We start from the raw sequence: 15322 nt of genomic DNA, 5'->3' as shown, positions 1-15322 counted from the left end.
AAATAAAACCTAAGTCCCAAGGTTAACTTAAATGAAATAACAATAGAAGTCAATAAATGTAACTCCAAAAAATTACTGGAAATAAAAACACTTTAGATACTTAAATTCTCACTTTTTAGTATTCTGACAAATATACGAATTCATGAAGATAACACTCTAAATGCCAAGAATATCACCTGGGGCAAGCATTTTTTGTTTAATTTGACCATTTGTACCTTTTTTAAAAATTTTGTTTACTTTTACTTGAAAGAATCAGAGAGAGAGAAATAAGAGAGACCTCCCATCCACTGATTTTCTCCCCAAATGGCCACCACATTCTTTAATGATCCAAAGGCAGAATCAGGAGCTTCTTCCAGGTCTCCCACATGCGTACAGGGGCCCAAAGACGTGGGCCATTCTCCGCTGCTTTTCCAGGCCCCTGGCAGGGATCTGGGTGGGAAACAGACTAGCCAGGACATGAACCAGCATCCCTATGGGATGTTGGTACCACAAGAGGAGCGATTAGCTTGTAAGCCACTGCCCCGGCCCCTGTATCTTTTTATTTGTTTGAATGGCGGCAAGACAGCCAGAGATTTCCATCTGTTGGTTCACTTTCCCGCAGAATCCGCAATATCCAGCCAGGATCTGTTCAAGCAAAAGCCAGGAGCCAGGGATTCCATCTAGGTCTTTACCTGTGGGTATCAGCAGAAATTTAGAATTGGAAGCAGAGTTGGGACTCCAATACACATGGGATTCAAGTATCCCAAGGGTTGCTAGCCAGTGTGCCAACTGTCATGACAACTCTATGAGTCCAGGATAACAGCGACCCTGATTTTTAAGAACAAGGGAATTATATCTTAAAGAAAAAAAAGTACAGAATTGTGGGTAAGGTCACATGGGAGCAGTGACAGCAGTGTCTTTGAACTCAAGGATTCTGATCCCAGAGCCTGGGCTCGTAGAAGTTATTTCTTCGAAAAATCCTGAAAAATAAGTAAATTAGAATGCTATATAAAATGCCTAGGGCTCTTAATTGCCTGCTAGAATATTAAAACCTACTTTAAACTTACTTTAAATATTAAGGACAGAGTAAATCACTATGAAATGACTGACAAAGCCATTTCTCAAGGTTTTTTAATGCTAAGGCCACCACCCAGGATTACCGTTTGAGAACCGACATGAAAAAATCCCAATTCTTGTACAATCCCTGGAAATGTTAGATTTCTCTTTGAGATTTAGAAAACAGTTTAGAAAAAGTAAATTCTTGGGGGCTCCCAGTGTGGTAGCCTAGCGGCTAAAATCATTGCCTTACATGCACCGGGATCCAATATGGACACTGGTTCTAATCCCAGCAGCCCTGCTTCCCATCCAGCTCCCTGCTTGTGCCTGGGAAAGCAGTCGAGGATGGGCCAACGCCTTTGAATCCTGCACCCACATGGGTGGACCCAGAAGAAGCTCCTGGCTCCTGGCCTCAGATCAGTTCAGCTCCGGCAGTTGTGACCATTTGGGGAGTGAACCAGCAAACAGAAGAACATTCTGTAAATCTGCCTTCACAATGAAAAAAAAAACTGCATTTATTTCCAATTTTTAAAAAATTAAAGAAAAACAGATTTACCAGTGCTCTCTAAGGATGAAGGTACTAAAAAGGCTGTCACACAGGGTAAACAGGTGACTCTTTAAAAACATGGAGAAACCTTGAAAACATAATGATGATGAAGAAAACATATTTGTATAATCTCATTTATGTGAAATCCCCAGAACAAGCAAATCTACAGAAGCAGAAAGATGAATGGATGTCTATGATTGGGAGAATTATTGTTAATGAGTAATGAAGAATGGGGAGTGACTGCTAATGGATACGTTTCTCACAAACTGTGCTGAACTCCATGAACATAAAAACACTGCTTTATTTTTATAGTCAAATCATTGGACCACGCAGAGATTCACAGCTATATTTAGAAAAGCACTCGTGATAAAATCAAAGAGAAACAAAAACAAAGACTCTCTTGAATATAAATAGGGCTCAGATAAGGAAGCCTCGCAGTTTTAACACATTAGAATTTTATTTCTATGTAGGACACAAATGATCTCTGAATGTACTCACTTTCTAAAAGGTCGGCCACAGCTCCAGGGTCTACTGCATTTTCAAAGACCTGCAGAGAAAAAAAAAACGAACAAAACAAAGTTTCAATACTTTTTTTTATTAAGTACTTACAGAAATTGTAGATTACATTCTTCTGGACAATTAGTATGTTAAAGAAATCCACCCACAGAATAGTTTAGGATTCAACACACCTGTTTTCACACACCTGTTTATTCAACCATAAGTACATACTACATGAATGAAAATTAACCTAACAGGAACAAGTACAAGGATGACTGAGCCTGCTAAATCTACTATGTGTCTCAAATGTCATCAATGTCACCTAGAACAACTCTTTGTTGCTAAAAGCACATCTTTTGGGGCCCGGGGTGATGGCTCAGTGCCCAAATCCTCACCTTGCAAGCTCAGGATCCCAAATGGGAGCTTGTTCGTGTCCCAGCTACTTCATTCTCATCTAGCTCCCTGTTTGTGGCCTGGGGAAGCAGAGGATGACGCCCCAAAGCCTTGGACCCCATATCCACGTGGAAGACCTAAAAGCAGCTCCTGACTTCTGGCGATCAGCTCAGCTCTTGACACTGTGGCCACTTGGGAGTGAACCAGTGCACAGAAGATCTTTCTCTCCTTCTGTCCTTCCCCTCTCTCTGTAAATCTGCCCTTTCCAATAAAAAAAAATCTTTAAATCAAAAAAAGCACATCTTTCAGAATGGTAATTTCTTGTACTAGCTAACAGGTGAGGCAAATGGAAAGCAAATGAACAGTTGGAAAATCTTCCTGGTTTTTAAATCGGGCTGAGATTTAAAAAAAAAAATACATCTTGCATCAATCTCAAAGAGGCTTGACTACCTAGAAAAAAATATTCTGCATACAGCAGATAAGTATTAGCCGAATGAAGAGTCGTCTTCCAAGAAATAGCTTATGCTGAAAAGTAACAGAAACAGAAATTCTAACCTACGGGTAACACAAAAGTAGATACTAGTAGTTACATTCTCACACATTCCAAAGAACAGTCTTAACAAGCTTTGTATGTATCACAGACCCACAGGGAAAAAACGCTGCAATATGATTGCCAAATCTGAACTTGATCTTAGCCAAAAGGCCGAGAAGCGATTTTTATGATTGCCAAATCTGTATATTTTGTTCCCAAGATAAAATGTTTGGGGATAGGAGTGAACCGAAAGGCATGCTATTGCCTTTCCCCTGAACTATAGAACGCTGTGAAAAATAGGTTTTCAGCAGTGTTTGACTGCAGGCTTTTAAAGTTCTGATTTAAATGATCTTTAAACTTAAATGTTAACACTGTGCTTGCGTCCACAACCAAGTTGGCTTTAAGGTCAGAACTAGTGGCTGTACCCTTTGATCCATTTTTTTTTATTTTACTGACTAGAATTATTAAGCAAATCTGCACAGCTTTTTCTCTGCCTAAACTATTTCAATAAATGCACCCTTTTGCTTCGCTTGCTGTTACAGGTTCATATGTGCCCACTCCAAAAACTGGGAGCTCTAACCACAGTGTCTGAGAAAACAACTTTATTTGCAGATGTATTTAAGCTAGAATGAGGTCATACTGGAGCCAACTGGGCCCCTGATTTCAAACAGGAAATTTTAAGTAGGATATATTAAAAGAAAAACTAGACAGAATAAACTCAGTCTACACAAAGACAGCTCATGAGCCAGGCAGCACTCAAGAGGTTCAAAGAAAAGCACTGTTTCTGCCAGTTTGTGTAAGTGGATGTGGAAATTAGAAAAAAATATATTTGATCAGTAGAGTGAAGAGACTCTAGTTAGAGTTTAATAAGCAGTTTCTGATAGGTCTCGAATTGAAGGTTAGATAATGAATCAAGTTGATAAACTCTAGTTTCCAACTTACTCTTTACATTGAGCTCCTGTTTATTAACGTAGAAACTTAAGACACTGGGTCTGGCGTCATAGCCTAGTGGCTAAAGTCCTCGCTTTGCACGTGCCAGGACCCCATATGGGTGTCAGTTCTAATCCCGGCAGCTCCTCTTCCCATCCAGCTCCCTGCTTGTGGCCTGGGAAAGCAGTCGAAGACGGCCCAATGCTTTGGGACCCTGCACCCATGTGGGAGACCTGGAGGAAGTTCCTGGCTCCTGGCTCTGGATCGGCACAGCACAAGCCGTTGCGGTCACTTGGGGAGTGAATCATCGGACGGAAGATCTTCCTCTCTATCTCTCCACCTCTCTGTATATCTGACTTTGTAATAAAAATAAATAAATCTAAAAAAGAAAGAAAAGAAAGTCACTCTTCATCTCCTGGTCCATCCTTGGGTCAGAACACACAGGTCACACATCTTGTTCTATGATGTCCCCACACAATTCACATCAGTGAACCTGTCTGGGGTAAAATCATTAAACCACAAAGGTTAAAAATAATCTATTCTATCTCAAATTCCAAAACAACAAAAGTTGAAGGCCTTGTTACTTCTTGCACAGTAACACAATGATATCGTATTAAATCCTGAAATAGGAAGAGGCTTGGTAAATCGGTTTTAACCATCTACCCCAGCAGCTGTAATTCATTGGAATGGGAGCCAGTTTTTACCCTGGTGGCTAAAGAACTCAGGGGCCGATGACCTAAGGAAAGGCAGTAGATCTGAAGAGGTTTTGTGTGATGGAAGCATTTCCCTTACAGGAATGATCTCATTTACTTAAGAGTAGTTTTTCCTGATGGTCATGAGTCCCCACCTCCGAAGGTTCCCAGTGGGTCTGTAAGCTCTTCACCGGTCTAACCCGGTTGCCTCTAACACTCTCAGCAACATTCTCTCTGCTCCCCTTAGCACATGCGGGTTCCAAGACTAGAAAACCCCCGACTCTGTGCACTTGGCTCAGCCCTGCCATGCAAAAGCCAATGCTTTCAGCTGCGGCTTGGCTTTTAGGCAAGATTCAAGTGCCTTTGGAGCTTGGGTTTGGTTTGTTTGTTTGTTTGTTGTTGTTGTTGTTGTTGTTTTTAAGGAAATGGATAAATAACATTGTAAGAACTGTGACCCCTGGAAGCGCCACTGGATTATCTTCAGAGACCAGCAGCCAGGGAGAACTGACAGCAGCACCTTTTCGAATCTCACGCAACGCTGAATCACGATCGGGAACACGGATGGGAAGCAGTCCGTCTCCAGGTACTGATTCAGGAGGTAGACCCCCAGGAATACAGCATGCTTCTCCGGCAGGAACACTCCGGGGCAAGAAACCTTCAGGAGAAAAGAGAGAGCAGGGTTTCCTTTTCGCTTTTTTCAGTTGTGTTCTTTGTCTCCCACAAACACTGCATCCCCATCCCGCTGGCATCCTTCCTTCGTCAGTCCCCTAACCGTCCCAGTTAAAGGACCACAGCCCAGTCCCGGCCCCACAACCCCACGTCTCCGGCAGGTGTCACAATCGCGCGCTCTGGCCGCCTCCTCTCCCCGCCCCTCCAGGATGGCTGTGCGGAAGCGGAAGAGGCGCACGGGCCGGGAAGCCTCCGGCGAAGGGCCCGCCGGGTCTTGGGGCCCTGCTGCCCCCATCCCCTCACCCCTTCACCCCTTCACCCCCTCGCCCCCTCAGTCTTCCACTCCCCACGCCAGCCATCGAGCCATGTCGAGCCCCCGGAGGAGCGTCGAGGGACGGCCGTTGGGCGCCTCCTCTCCCAGCAACCACAGCAGCCCCGGCAGCCCTGCGCTCGGAGGCGGTGGCAGGTTCGAGTTCCAGTCCCTGCTGAGCAGCCGCGCCGCGGCCGCGGACCCCACCTCTACAAGGCTGCGCGCCTCCACAGAGAGCCCCGTGCACCGCCGTGGCTCCTTCCCCGTGGCTGCGGCGGGCTCCTCGCAGGCGGCCCCGAACGCGCTGCCCGAGGATGACCGAATGGACCTGAACCCCTCCTTCCTGGGCATCGCCCTGCGCTCGCTGCTGGCCATCGATCTGTGGCTGTCCAAGAAGCTGGGGGTGTGCGCCGGAGAAAGCTCGACCTGGGGCAGTGTGCGGCCTCTTATGAAACTGCTGGAAATCTCCGGGCACGGCATCCCCTGGCTGCTGGGCACCCTCTATTGCCTGACCAGGAGCGACAGCCAGGCCGGGCGCGAGGTGCTGATGAACCTGCTGTTCGCGCTGCTGTTGGACCTGCTGCTGGTGGGCCTCATCAAAGGGCTGGTCCGCAGGCGGCGCCCGGCCCACAACCAGATGGACATGTTTGTGACCCTCTCGGTGGACAGGTACTCCTTCCCTTCGGGCCACGCCACGAGGGCCGCCATGGTGTCACGCTTCATCCTGAAGCACCTGGTGCTGGCCATTCCGCTGAGGGTGCTGGTGATCGCGTGGGCCTTCATCCTGGGCCTCTCCAGGGTCATGCTGGGGCGGCACAATGTCACCGACGTGGCTTTTGGCTTTGCGCTGGGCTACATGCAGTACAGCATTGTGGACTACTGCTGGCTGTCGCCCCACAATGCTCCGTTCCTCTTTGCACTGTGGAATCAGCAGTGACATCATGGACCGTGTGGCACCAGGCGCTCTGAAGGTTTCCTTGTCCCCATTCAACGCAGCAGCATACCACTGGCCCCTGATAACATTCCAGGCTTGGAATTCCAGGCAGGTGTCCTGTGGTCCTGAGGTGTTGCTAGGCCAATAGCAAGTGCCAGCCGTTTCTGAACACAACCATGCTAGGGAAAACACAAAGAAAAGAAAAAGAAAAACCTGCACTGTATATTCATTTAATAACTGTTTATGCCTCCAGGACAACTGCAAAGAAACCAGGCTGGGATGGTTATACTATTACTGTCTTGTTGTTGCTGCGGCTGTTGTTTTTCTGAAAGGAACAGCAGGAAGTTTGGTTGGTTGGTTTTTGGCAATCCTTTTGTTTCTGGACTTCGTGGATAAGCCACATCCTACTCCCAGTTCTTTCTGTGTGGTAGGTCTAAAACAGTATTTCAAAGATCGGAGGCATAGATTTTTCCAGGTGACTCCCTGAGGATCTGTTGCCATGGCTGGGCAGAGTACTTCTTGGGTTCTGGTTTCCTTGGAAAGCTTTTATTCCTTTGTTTATCTCTCGCATGTTTGTGGACTGGGTGGGGGGAGAAACAATGACAGGACTTGACTTTTGTCTTGTCCCCCACACCTCATAAGATCTTGGGATATTTGCTCCCCGCCATTCATGTCAGAGAACAAGCTGGAGGAGGTTCTTAGAAACATGGAAGAGGGGTGCATTATCTAAGGCGCTCCCAGGAACAGCAGGGATGGGAGAGTATGTCTCTATGATTAGTTCTCGTGACCACTAATCACAGGGTGGGGAAGGTTGGAGGAACTGGGAGTCCGGGGGTAGACTCCACACCCAGCGTGCTGATGGCCAGTCTAAATAAATACCAATGCTGTTCTGTTAGAGCAGAGAAGGAAAACTTGTCTGTATATCTATATATGAAAGAAATCTTCAATAGTCTGCATTACCAATTATTTTAGCATGTATACATAGGATTCCCATAAACCTTTGATCTGACAAGGCATGCGGATGGGCCCTGATTGGAGGAAAGCAAGAAAACACACGCTGCCCAGAGTGACAGCCACCCTGGAATAGGAGCTGCCACTCCCGCAAATACAGTGATATTGTTTGCATTCCCAACATCCCCTGAACACACAACTACCTCTTCACTTGTAAAATCAGCCAAACTGTGAAAGTTCTAAGTGGTTTTCCTGCTATCTTCCAGGAATCTGAGCTGGAGTTAAGGGGTGTAGGGCCAGAGGTCTCTTACCGCCCGGATGTGCAGACCGCGTGGGGGGAAGCAGTGATATTTCTTCTTACGGTGTTCACAACTCTTGACTGTTGGGGTAACTGCCTTCTGTGGTTTACTTCCGGAATTCCCTGCTTTAGCTGCCAGGGCCTGCGTTTGCATCCCTTTTAAAGCACAGGTGAATTAAACTGACTTTCTGGGGGCATCTTAAGTATTGTAGTGCAGAAAACGGATTTCATTGTTAAATAACTGTCCACTGAGGAATGTCTTTTCACAATAAAATTAACCCACACTGTTGAATGAAATGACCCGAAAACTTGTGTTTTTTTTTTTTTTTTTTCGTCTTCGGGAGGAGTGAGTCTCACTTGTCACGCAGCTTTTCAATGGCTCCTTCGTCTTACCGTATGGTCTTGAGACCTTCAACTGAACCAGAACGCTTGATAGAATCAGGCTGTATTTGCTGTCAGCAAAGTGGGCCAAATCGAGGCGATTTTGGTGACTTTTATTTCATCGTTGCATACATGACGACACCACAACGCTGCCCAATCATCTGGACGCTTTCCAGTGTCCGGCTAGCAATGTGTCTGTGATCATGGATGGCCATGGTAGAGAAGCTCCTAGTAGCTTGGAGGCAAAGCTATATGGCAGTCCTAACTACACATCAAGGGCTAGAGAATGCAAGTTCAAATTAAGGCAAGACTGCTGCCTTCCCAAACAGGAATAATGTTGTAACACTGCCTGAGGACCTTGGGTGAGATGAGTTGAGCTACTGTGTGCCATGGCTAGCATCTCCAGCCTCACAGTGGCTGAGTTCAACTTGCAGCTACTACAGTTCTTGATCCAGTGTCCTGTTAACCCTGGAAGCCCAGAGGATGCCTTAAGTGCATAGGGACAGCCAGCATTCCAGGCTCCTGGCTCCAGCCTGGCCCAGTCCTGGGTGTTCCTGGCGCTTGGGGATTGAATCAGCAGACGAAAGTTATCTCCTTTTCCTTGTTCCGTGTTTCAAATAAACTTTAAAAAGGAAAAAAAAAAAAAAACTGTCTCTGGTTACTAAAAAAAAAAATCTTTTTTTAATCTTTTTACGAAATCTTTATCCTGGCAAAGAAAATCCACCTTAGACTTAACACAGAATTATGTTAAAGCTTTCAGGATAAAGCCAAGAAATGTTTGTTTTAGAACAAAACAAATGTTAGGACACTTGAGCTGAATTAGGAAGTTCAGGAAGGCCGAAGTAGTAGGGAGTGTTAGGGACAGCGGAAGACAAAGAATGGGTGTGAAGGAAACGGGAGAGGAGCGGTGAACATCACAGGATCATTTAGGAATCTGACCTGGAGCGAAGGAGTGTAGGGTCAGAGATCTCTTACCGCCCGGATCTGCAGTTCCACCACCACCTCCAGAGGCATCCTTCCCTGCGTGGGCGAAACGACCCGATGAACAGAGCCTTCTGTGCAGTGCTGGTTCAACTTGTCTTAGCTCAACCCCTAGGGCATGTGTTCTCAGGAATTTCCCCAGCCCCCTTCCCCTAGACCCCCATCTGTCCCCGCCAGCCCGGGTCCCTCCCACCGGGACAGGTCTCACAACTGGAGCTGGAAGTGCAAGATTCCAAAAGGCCAAAGCGTCGCGTTGCCATGGACACCCCAATGCGCCACCTTCCATCTGGAACGCGCACACGCACCCGGTGCTCCTCTGGGAAGGCGCTCCAGAAGTCCGCACAGCCTCTGCCGGATGTGTGTTAGCTACAGGCGCTGCGACACGCTAGGGGCCCTAAGTTTCTTTTCTTTCTACCTTTGTTAGGGCCTCTGTCCCTGTGCTAAAATGTCCATTCAGAACGAGAACACAGCTCCGTCATTATTTAAGTACAACTTAACGTGCGCGCCCTCCCACCCCAAGCCCTGCAATTTCTGCCTGGAAACTGAATATGATTTTCCTGCCTTTGAAGGTATTCTCTTCATCATCAAATGTGATGGCCTCCTGTTTGGCGCTGCAAGTGCAGTCATTGTGGAGAAAACAAAGTAAAATGTGTGCTAATTAGAGACGCAAGGCTAATTCTTCAAAAAGTTTATAAATTCCACAATCCTGTGCTGGTGACAATAGAAATATTTGTCAGTTTCTCTTGGCCACGTTGTTCAGCCTTTTCTGGGGTTGTTTACCTAAGGGAAGCATTGAATTAGCTCATATCCCAATGGGTGGTAACCTTATTTGCCCAAAACCACAGTTACTAAAAAAGAGAGGGAAAGAAACAGTAGGTTGGGCTGCAATTCTTAACAATAGAGAGAATCATATTTTTGTTGTTCACTCGACTTGCCACAAAAATAAACGAGTAGGAGTGGCTTCTTCTAGTTAACCTAAAGAAACAAAACAAAACCACACTCACACAATGGTGTGGAGTCATTTATTGCTAATATTTTGCATTAGAGATTTAGGCGGCTGGAAATAGCGCAGAAAGATGTCCCAAGCCAACGTCAGGTGCTTATTTCTGTGCTTGGAGTTGCTCTCCTGGAAAGGCAGTAATGGGGGAAGGATGAAGCTAAGGTACCAAGAGTCAACAGACTGATAAAGAAGTAGCCAGAAGTAAAGTGGAAGATAGAAATCAGGATTGAGGGCCTGTGATACAGTGCCAGGGAGAGTGTTCAGGCAAATTCATTTCATCTCCACTATTATCCCTATTTTCCAATGCAGACAGCCTTTGGACCAAGGGGGCCAGGGAAGGTACAGGCGGACACAGACGTGCCCTGCTGCACAGCCAGGCTAGCCATGCTCTTCCTGGTCCTTTCCTCTCCACAGAACTGGCCTCTCCTAGCTTGGATGCTCAGCCTGGTTGCTTTCCCTCCAACTCGGGTCACTCTACTCCCATGTCTGTTGACTGACCCTCCTGTGCTGGCTAGACAATGTTTCTAGGTCCTTCCCTTGTTGCGGAGTGCCAAGAGAAATATACGGGACCCTAAGGTAGGATGTTAGGAGTCGTCTTCATTGGCCAAGCTTGGCAACAGAAGCCACTAGCAACACTCTGCAGGGCGGCTGAGGTCAGGAATTTTTAAGCTCTCATCCTCCAAACAGATTGAGAGCCATACAGGACAAAGTTTCCATATCTCCAATTAACTAAGTGGCAGGAGTTAGGAAGGGAGTTACCAGAGCCCAAGGTTTTCCTGTAGTTAATTAACACAGAGTAGCACCATAGGAGCAGGAGGGGCAGGGCACAGGCAAGGAGTCTCTAAGCAGGCTTCACACATACAATTAACTTGCATGGAGAGAGAGGCAGGAAGGACTGGGCATGGAACCTCTGTTTCCACGCCGTCAGCGCTATCAGTTAAGCATCACACCCTTTGCTTACTCTATACCCTGTACCTAGGGTGTCATCCTGTATAGGGACTCATGGACACATGTGCTCGAACTCACCCTTCTCAACGCCTCTCTTCTCCCTCTCTGCCTTCTTCTGTCCTAAACATGCTGGTAGCCAATGTGCTCTGTTCATTTCTTCCCCCATGATCACCAGAAGTTACTGGTTGCCACGGAGGTGCCTCTGGCCCACCTTGAAGAGTATTCAGCATGGAGGCTGCCACCTCGCAGGAGGCCAAGTCGCTCGAGCGTTAGGCTGTTGCCAGTTGAGGAAAAGGGAACCTCTGGGAACAAGTGAAGGAATAGGGACTGGCTTCTTGAGCTCTTTGGGCTATCTCGCATAAACTGCATGCCAGGAAAACATCCAAGCAGGTGGGTCTGCCACGCCTGCTTCTGGTCCCTTCACCAATGCTGTTTCAGTGTTCCTAAAACCTTTGAATGCCAGCCCGTGCCTGCGTGCATCGTCCTGGGAAGTGAGCCTGTCGCTTTCAGCAGAACCTAAAAACAGTGAGGCCAGTCATGTCATGTAGATAGAATCCTCTCTCTCTGTAGCCAAAAAAAGGTCACCTGGACTTTCTGACAAAGTGACAGGTAAGGAAGGAAGTCATCATTTCTGCAGCACGTTCATCTTCCTGCACAGAGCCAGCTGTGTCTCCAAGAGCAGCTATAACGCATCAAAATGATTTTTTTTAATGACCTTCAAAAGCCTGTTCCAAGTTGTTCATTAATGTCTGGACACAGCATAAATTTGTTAGGCCTTAAGATCTTTTGAGTCAGTGAATTATTCATTAACAACTGTGAATAATATCAGCAAACTGAATTTCCAAAGTGACTTATTCTTTAGCATCTGTGTGAAAGGCAAGGAAGAAAATAAAGAAAAAACCCTAACTACATGAAACAATCTAGATTATTTCAGCAGGACATGCATTTCCAGATAACTGCTTCCTTTTTAAAGCATAGACCCAACCTCAAGACTCCAAAATAACTATCTTTCATAGTGGACCTTCTCCAAAATCTTTCCAGAATGTTCTTTAACAGCATTATTTTTTTTAGTCTGAAATACAAGGAAAATTTTGCCTCTGAAGGTGTGACACAGCTCAATGAAATAGGTGGAATTCTCCTTCATTCTAGCCAACTGTATAAAGATGACGCATACATATATTTACGAAGAGTTAATGTTACAATTCATGTTCTTTGGAGAACATGCATTAGTGGGATTAGGCTATCCATCACCTGATGAGCTCACTGATCCATCCCAGCATCACTATATTCATGCATCACTACTGGCAGTATCTCACTCCTCACTATGAAAAAGCACCCAGATTTTCATAGCAATGGCTCAATGGCTCATCAGCACAATGGCTCAAGGGCTAAATCCTCACCTTGCAAGCACCGGCATCCTATATGGGCACTGATTTCTGTCCTGGCTGCTCCACTTCCTCTCCAGCTCCCTGTTTGTAACCAAAGAAAGCAGTGGAGAATGGATGGTTCAAAGCCTTGGGACCCTGCACCCATGTAGAAGATTTTGATAAAGCTTGTAGCTCCTAGTCCAGACCAGCTTGGGCTGTGGCAACCATTTGGCGAGTGAACCAGCAGATGGAAAATCTCTCTCTTCCTATCTTCTTCTTTCTCCTTCCTCCACTTGCTATGCCATGATACCTGTAAATATTGGAAAGTTAGGCTTGTGAAGTGAATGAATATGCTGTTATATGCTGTTGTAATAACTTTAATAATAAGGAGAGGAGATTGGGAAGGAGGAAGGGGAGAGTGGAGAATGGAGGTTGGAACACTCATGCTTCTAAATCTGTGTTGTGGAAACTATTTGTTTTATTACACTTTTTAAAAAAGAGATCAAATCCATTTTGTGAATCTCCTGTCTTAAAATAACCCATCAAGAAGATTTTTTGGCGTCATCACTATGAAATTATCTTTAATAGAAGTATTACATGCATTTAGAGGGAAAATAAGGTGACTTTATGCACCCCAAATGGAGATAGCAAGCTACTATAATTTGTTGACATCTTACAAGTAATCCAGAGGAAAACCCATCTGAAGGCACTGTGGGTTTTGTATGCAAATCAGCAGCAGGCAATTTGCACACCTTTTAAAGTCCATAGCCTTCTTGGGAATTTTCCTCAAGAACCAGGAAGACTCTCAAGGAACAAATCAAATGACAATCGAACATCTTCAAGCAATTTTGATATTATTTGGAATCTGGACCCACACATGAGATCCATTTCACAAAGTTTCATTAAATTTCGTGAGTCAAGGGCCAGAGCATTGGCTCAAATGGCTAATTCTCCACCTCCAAGTACTGGCATTCCATATGGGTGCCGGTTCATGTCCCAGCTGCTCCACTTCCCATCCAGCTCCCTGCTTTTAACCTAAAAAAGCTGCAGAGGATGGCCGAAGTCCTTGGGAATCTGCACCTGTGTGGGAGACCAGGAAAAAAATTCCTGGCTGGTGTCTTTGGATCAGCTCGGTTCCGGCCATTGCGGCTACTCCAGTAGATGGAAGATCTTTCTCTGTTTCCATAACTCTTTAATTCTGCCTTTCCAATGAAAATAAATCAATCTTTTCAAAATAAGAATTCATGAGGCAGAATGAAAGATCTTCCTCCCTTCCCTTCCTCTGTCTTCTCCTAACTCCGCCTTTCAAATAAATAATCTTAAAAAAAAAAAATTCATGAGTCAGGTACCTGTGTTGCTCGTTGTGCGTTGGTTCACTGCCTTTTGCAGGCTCAGTACTTCTGTAATAATGCCATGATGAGTGTCCCTGAACATCTGGACTATGAAATTCTTCCATCTAGAAGTGATTTCTAGTCATAAAAAAAAAAAAAATAGTAATGATCCTTTAAGGTCCAGCTGGCTAGCTCTGTGTCAATGACAAATGATGACTTAAAGAAATTTCCAAAGAATTTTATTATCTGATGTAAAAAGTAGCAGGTCTATCATGTTTTTTAAAAAAATTTATTTTTGTTGTAAAGTCAGATATACAGAAAGGAGGAGATACAGAGAGGAAGATCTTCCATCCACTAATTCACTACCCAAGTGGCCACAATGGCCAGAGCTGAGCTAATCCAAAGCTAGGAGCCAGGAGCTTCTTCTGGACCTCCCATGTTACATTGTTTCAATGCAAGTAGCTGAAATTATCAAAGAACTGAAAAGCCTGATATGCTTTTAAAACCCTATGTTATGGGCCCGGCGGCATGGCCTAGCAGCTAAAGTCCTCGCCTTGAAAGCCCCGGGATCCCATATGGGCGCCGGTTCTAATCCCGGCAGCTCCACTTCCCATCCAGCTCCCTGCTTGTGGCCTGGGAAAGCAGTCGAAGACGGCCCAATGCATTGGGACACTGCACCCGCATGGGAGACCCGGAGGAGGTTCCAGGTTCCCGGCTTCGGATCAGTGCGTACTGGCCCGTTGCGGCTCACTTGGGGAGTGAATCATCGGACAGAAGATCTTCCTCTCTGTCTCTCCTCCTCTCTGTATATCTGGCTATAATAAAATGAATAAATCGTAAAAAAAAAAAAAAAAAAAAAAAAAAAACCTATGTTATTCCATAACAGGTCGGGAGAAATCTTCCACCTTCTTAGAGTGCTCCAGGCCCTCAGTGGTTTAGATGCACTGCTCCTCAACTTTTATCTGCAATGAATAAGTTCTAGAGTTACCGGGAAATATTAAAATAGCACAATATAGGAAAGGAGAATGTGGAAAGCTACTCAGGAACGCCCCTTCCTTATCTCATCCACCAAAGCCAATCATTCCTAGTTTCTTGTATTCCTAGTTTGTTTCTCCAGAAAATTTCCACATGTTTCCTTTTACACAGTTAGGATTCCCCCCACCACTCTCCATAAATATATATCTTTACAGTCTATTTTTAACTCAACACATTTTAGAGACATTTAGAGACATTTCTGTTATTAGCACCTGCAGATACACTTGGCTTTTTTTTCAATTAATTACATTGTTTCTTTTTTTTTTTCTTCTCATGGGGGGTGGGGAAAGTTGCAGAAGCGCCTTTGTAGATCAACCTTTTGAAAATTGGTGCAAAAATCACAGCTGGATAATTTCCCGTTACTAAAAGTGCTGAATGAGAGCAGGTCAGCCTGTCATAGTGTCTTTCCCCCCCACCTCCTCTTTTCCGCACATCTTGGCTGACATTTGATATGAAGCAATTACGAAAGTTTTGCCAATCTAACAGACTG

The 15322-nt window shown here is 45.4% G+C and overlaps 1 protein-coding gene across 6 annotated transcripts in view; it reads right to left on the bottom strand.

Annotated features, from left to right (window-relative positions):
• SPATA6L (spermatogenesis associated 6 like) overlaps positions 1–9303 on the bottom strand; it is a 36137-nt gene extending 26834 nt beyond the window's left edge. For 3 of the 6 annotated variants that reach the window (XR_009244448.1, XM_058657405.1, XM_058657406.1), the window contains exons 1-3: positions 5814–6002; positions 5145–5282; positions 2081–2129 (exon numbers count right to left, since the gene is read on the bottom strand). Coding sequence is in view for 5 of the 6 variants with exons in the window: in XM_058657405.1 (XP_058513388.1) it covers positions 2081–2129; positions 5145–5282; positions 5814–5981 (355 nt within the window). In the remaining variant the exon portion in view is untranslated. Of the gene's footprint in view, positions 1–2080; positions 2130–5144; positions 5283–5813; positions 6003–6032; positions 6139–9145 lie in introns of those variants that run through there. The other 3 variants (XM_058657408.1, XM_058657407.1, XM_058657409.1) reach the window with 3 other exon arrangements.
• Between the last annotated feature and the right edge of the window lie 6019 nt (positions 9304–15322).

The sequence above is a fragment of the Ochotona princeps genome, chromosome 31 (assembly GCF_030435755.1).
Source record: "Ochotona princeps isolate mOchPri1 chromosome 31, mOchPri1.hap1, whole genome shotgun sequence".
In the NCBI taxonomy this organism is placed as follows: domain Eukaryota; kingdom Metazoa; phylum Chordata; class Mammalia; order Lagomorpha; family Ochotonidae; genus Ochotona; species Ochotona princeps.
The sequence above is the reverse complement of the archived record's forward strand: the minus strand, read 5'-3'. Positions and strand labels throughout refer to the sequence as shown.